The sequence below is a fragment of the Populus euphratica genome, unplaced genomic scaffold (assembly GCF_000495115.2).
Source record: "Populus euphratica unplaced genomic scaffold, PopEup_1.0 scaffold218.1, whole genome shotgun sequence".
Taxonomy (NCBI): domain Eukaryota; kingdom Viridiplantae; phylum Streptophyta; class Magnoliopsida; order Malpighiales; family Salicaceae; genus Populus; species Populus euphratica.
Genome location: NW_011500100.1, coordinates 53291 through 57861, shown reverse-complemented (window position 1 = coordinate 57861; position 4571 = coordinate 53291). Strand labels below are relative to the sequence as shown.

Here is a 4571-nt window from a genome sequence, read left to right as displayed (position 1 = left end):
AATAACTAGTTAAAAAAACAGATACGGGGACAATCCTTCGACTAATTTGGATTTCGATCTTGATTTGTGGATGAAGATAGGATCATCAAATGGACACGATATAAATCGAGTATATGGACTTTCCAACACTACAGCCGAGAACTTGCGGGCAACCTATAATATCTCAACTGTTGGGAGCTCTCGATCAGTATCAAGTATCCAATCTAAGAAGATCATGACCTTAAAACAACACATAAATCATCTCACCGAGCAATATTAGTAACTCTCAATGGATTACGAAAAATTCCCACCAAATGATCATAAACATAAAATCATATATGGATAGTATGTGTGTGTCTTTTTTTGGCCATACATATACGCGCCACTAAATACTTTTTGATAACAATTGCCTAAAAAAAAATAAAAAATTTCTACATCAAATCATATGTAATTTATCGTTTCTTTCTCTTGTAACTCCTCAAAAACTTCAGCCTGGGAAAGGTGATGAATGAATACATTTGCCTGCCAACCATGATCCTGATTTCACTCTTGAAAAATTCATTTCGTTAATTTTACCTAGCATCAATCAATGTGATAGTAACTTCATTGACAGAACACGATTCTGGCTTGCTTGAGGAAGAACTTGTATCAATCAACTTTCTTTCAGTGAAAAAACCAGGCTCTTTCGGTTGAGGCAATGTCCCTTCACCGCTTAACATTAGAACCACTGTTGACATGCTTGGCCTATCTTCTGGGGAGTGTTGCACACATAACAGACCCACATGGATTGACCTCATCACTTCAGTTAGATCGCAGGTTTCCACTATTAAATTATCTATCAGCTCCAAGGGTCTTCCCTCTTTGAACAGTTTCCATGCCTGAAAATCTCAAGATACATTTTGTTACTACATGCACTTGCTTCAACATAACTAAAAGGAAAAAAGATCACAGAGCCCTTACATGACCAAGAAGGTTGAGTTGATGTCCTGGATGATTAAACCCTCTATTTCTCTTCCCACTTACAATCTCTAACACCAAGACACCAAAGCTAAATACGTCGGATTTTATCGAGAATAGACCATCAATTGCATACTCCGGTGACATATATCCACTGCAAAAGATCAACAAAATCAGTAAATGAATTTCAAGCAACATATGAAGGTGCTTGTAACTTGTAAGCATTGTTTTTTCATCTTGAAATAAATAGGTGAAAAAGAAAAGAACATTAGTTTCTTACTATGTTCCAACTACTCTTTTTGTGTTTGCTCCTGTTTCATTCCCTCCGAAACTTCTAGCCATGCCAAAGTCTGAGATTTTTGGATTCATCTCGTCATCTAGTAAGATGTTGCTAGGTTTAAGGTCTCTATGAATAATTCTTAATCTTGAGTCTTGATGAAGATAAAGTAGTCCTCTCGAAATGCCATTGATGATATGTAACCTCCTAGGCCAGTCCAGTAATTTGCTTTGCTTTTGATCTGTCATAATACATTTATGACTGTTAATCCATGTTGACACTCAATCAATTCACTTGGGACTTCATGCTATAAACAAACATATCAATTTGGTAGGTTGATACCATTTATGTAGAAGTCTAAGCTTTTCTTGGGCATGTATTCATAGATCAAAATCTTTTCATCTCGTTGAATGCAATATCCTAGAAGCTTTACAAGGTTTCGGTGCTGAAGTTGCGCAATGCATTTAACTTCATTCATGAACTCATCAAGCCCTTGTCTGGATTCCTTGGAAAGCCTCTTCACAGCTATTTCTTGTCCATCGTTAAACGCTCCCTGTAAAATATGCAATAGAGTTGGATATTACAATGATTTTTCGATGCTAATATGTCATTTAGATGCATGCGGACCTCAAATTTCAAGTAAAGCTGAATGCGTTACCTTATAGACAGGTCCAAACCCACCCTCCCCGAGAAAATTGGTGAATGAGAAGTCATTGGTAGCTTTAGCTAATGTAGTGAAGTCATAGTGTGGTAGATCAAGATCTTCCTCCTGGTGAGATATGGAGAAGCTATTTTCTGGAATCTGTTCCATCCCTGTGAAATGGTAAAGAGGGGTATAAACCCAAAAAAAAAAAAGTTGTAATCTTCTCACTAATCCTACAATTTATAACCTCATTCATCGCATTCATAACGACAAAAATACTAAAGAGGATCAAATATGAACTGATATTTGAAGGTAGCGTTGCTTACTTGACCTCCCATGACTGGTAGCATCTCTCTTTCGCTGCTTCATTTTCTTCCGTATGAACAAGCATATGCCCATGCATATGACGAACAGTGATGCCAATATTGAGCCCACTATAACACCAGCTTTGTTATTTCCTTCGGAGCGCCCTTGATCTTGATTTGCAGCAGCTACAAGAAAATTGCCATCATGAGTCCGTAATCAATTTCGAGAAATGTCTCCATATGAATGAAGAGACAGTGACCTACAGCGAATTTTTAATTTCCTTTTCGAGATTACATTTTAACATAGTTGATTGCGCATTTGGGTGATAAACTCTTACTTTCAGGATTGTGTGTTAGCAAGTCGATCTCGGCAATATGACCAGATTAACATGACTTTAGTAACTTCAGGGACCAGTTTGACCAGAAAACTCATTGCGTTCTAAGATTTTCTATTGACAATATTGCAATGCTATGTCAGCTACCACTTAACTAGACATGTGCGGAGGAAAGCAAACTGGAGAGGTGTGAATTTAGATAGACAGTTCAGCCACAATATCTTGAACTAAATCTCTAGTTTGACAAAGTTAAAAGTAGATGTTTCTTTTTCAGCTGTCTTGAAAAGGACATGGTGATATTCTACTGGATTCAAAGACTTCCTCCAACATTTCACATGTTAGGCAGCTACTTATTAAAAAAAAAAAACCAGAAATCATGAACATGATAATAAACTGCTATTTCTAGATTTTTGCTTCAAAATAATTATGAAACGCAGCAAGTTTTTAATTACCTGCTTCAGAAGCGGCCATCCTAATGTAAAGATCCTGCCCATCATCTGTATACTGCCTGATATCAATCAGGTCTTGATCAAACCAGAGAAAGCATCCACTTCCTTTCCCTCTTAAATCTGAATTGGCATAAGCCATGCAAGAACAATTCTTCAAGCATTCTGCCCTGCATTCCTCCGTGGTCATGCTAATATTAACCATCCAATTATTCCCTTGAGGCAGTTTAACGTTGGAATACTTGATGAATCCATCTCCAATCTTGCAATCCAATGGCGTCCTTCGAATGCATCCACCAGACCAGTCTGCCTTTTGCCATTGTGCTTGGTTTTTCGGCACGAATCTGTTCAAACAACTGCAGGCAGGAGAAGTGCCGATGTTGCACCTTCCATAAGCACCGCATAAATTATAATTATCGCAGTTGTCTGCCGGTGCGCTGGCGTACACAATCCAATTATTAGTTCGATCTATCCAAGTAAGCCGATTCATGACACCATCTTCATACAAAACCAACGTTGTAATAACAGAAATGTTAAACAGATCATAAGTGAAGTATGCTATCTCGTCATTGAACACAAAGGTATAGTTATAAATGGGATCTGGTTTCAAATAAGGCAGACCGCTAAACCCGATGCCATTCCACGGCCCTGAACGAGACTTCAAATCTGAATTATGATTGACAACCAACTCTAAACGCTTGGGGTCAACCTCAAAAACATAGTCGCCTGGAGAAGGATCATCGGCGCTCTTCCACGATGATATGATCACGTCCAAGCCTGGAGCTATACGCCCAACTTTCATTCCTGGTAGAAACGTATTGCCAGGATGATGGAAACTTTGCCAGAAGATATTTTCCTGGCTATTATCATCTACGTTTCTGACAACAAGATTTCCTGTTTCCAGAAGCTGCGCAACCGGGTTTTGCGCTTGCCTTGATGAGTTGGAAGACCAAATGACACTGTTGTTCTGATTGTAAAGCATGAGAATTCCCCTTTCATCGACCTTGAAAACTCCAGATTTATCAGCGATTGGTGTTTCTCTGTTGGCAACCCAAACAACTCTTCCCTTAGATATCTTGTTGTACCATATTCCAAAGTATCTTTTGGTGGAATTTCCAGGGCTGAAAAACCCCATTTCGTAGTTTCCACCACTTGATACAACGGTCTTCCCATCAGTGATGTTCTGGTTTGCAGCTATGGTATCTGCTGCCAAGGAAGTTGTGAGGGAAGAAGTGAAACAGGAGAAGAAAAGAAGAATGTGAAGGGCAATCAGGCCTTTCATCTCTGTTATCAACCAAAATTTATTTCAGTTTGAAAACCAGGCGATGGCATTAAATGAGTGGTGAGGACGGGGTCAGTTCTCATGACCTCCTTCATCGTGTTTACAGTTTGACTCCAATCCAAGAGCACAATTATAAAGAATTAGGTAATCAAGTGCTTTAAGCAATGATTTTTTTATTATTATTATTTAAATATTTGGATGAATACGACAAATGTGAGAAACTGAGAATGCTTTTCCTCAATAATTTTTCATATCAAGTTCACGAACAGGTATAGAAAAGATTGCGAGATTTGTGCCGTCGATTTTTAGAATTTCTTTCAAAAAATAAGATTATTACCATAACAAAA

At 38.2% G+C, this 4571-nt stretch overlaps 1 protein-coding gene across 1 annotated transcript; it reads right to left on the bottom strand.

Annotated features, from left to right (window-relative positions):
• Positions 1–279: 279 nt before the first annotated feature.
• LOC105109437 (G-type lectin S-receptor-like serine/threonine-protein kinase SD1-1) lies at positions 280–4354 on the bottom strand. Its single transcript, XM_011004158.1, has 7 exons — positions 2949–4354; positions 2183–2347; positions 1872–2026; positions 1556–1766; positions 1217–1454; positions 940–1090; positions 280–857 (listed from the first exon to the last, which is right to left on the bottom strand). Exons 1-7 carry the CDS (start codon positions 4222–4224, stop codon positions 552–554), a joined length of 2502 nt encoding a protein of 833 aa, XP_011002460.1. The 5' UTR covers positions 4225–4354; the 3' UTR covers positions 280–551.
• Between the last annotated feature and the right edge of the window lie 217 nt (positions 4355–4571).

Bases quoted from the DNA above. Each gene is read 5' to 3' on its own strand.
- LOC105109437 (XM_011004158.1), bottom strand. From the start codon at position 4,224: ATGAAAGGCCTGATTGCCCTTCACATTCTTCTTTTCTTCTCCTGTTTC. The intron at 1,767-1,871 runs GTAACGCATTCA...CATATTTTACAG, and splicing joins GGTTTGGACCTGTCTATAAG to GGAGCGTTTAACGATGGACA. The intron at 1,455-1,555 runs GTATCAACCTAC...GTATTATGACAG, and splicing joins CTTAGACTTCTACATAAATG to ATCAAAAGCAAAGCAAATTA.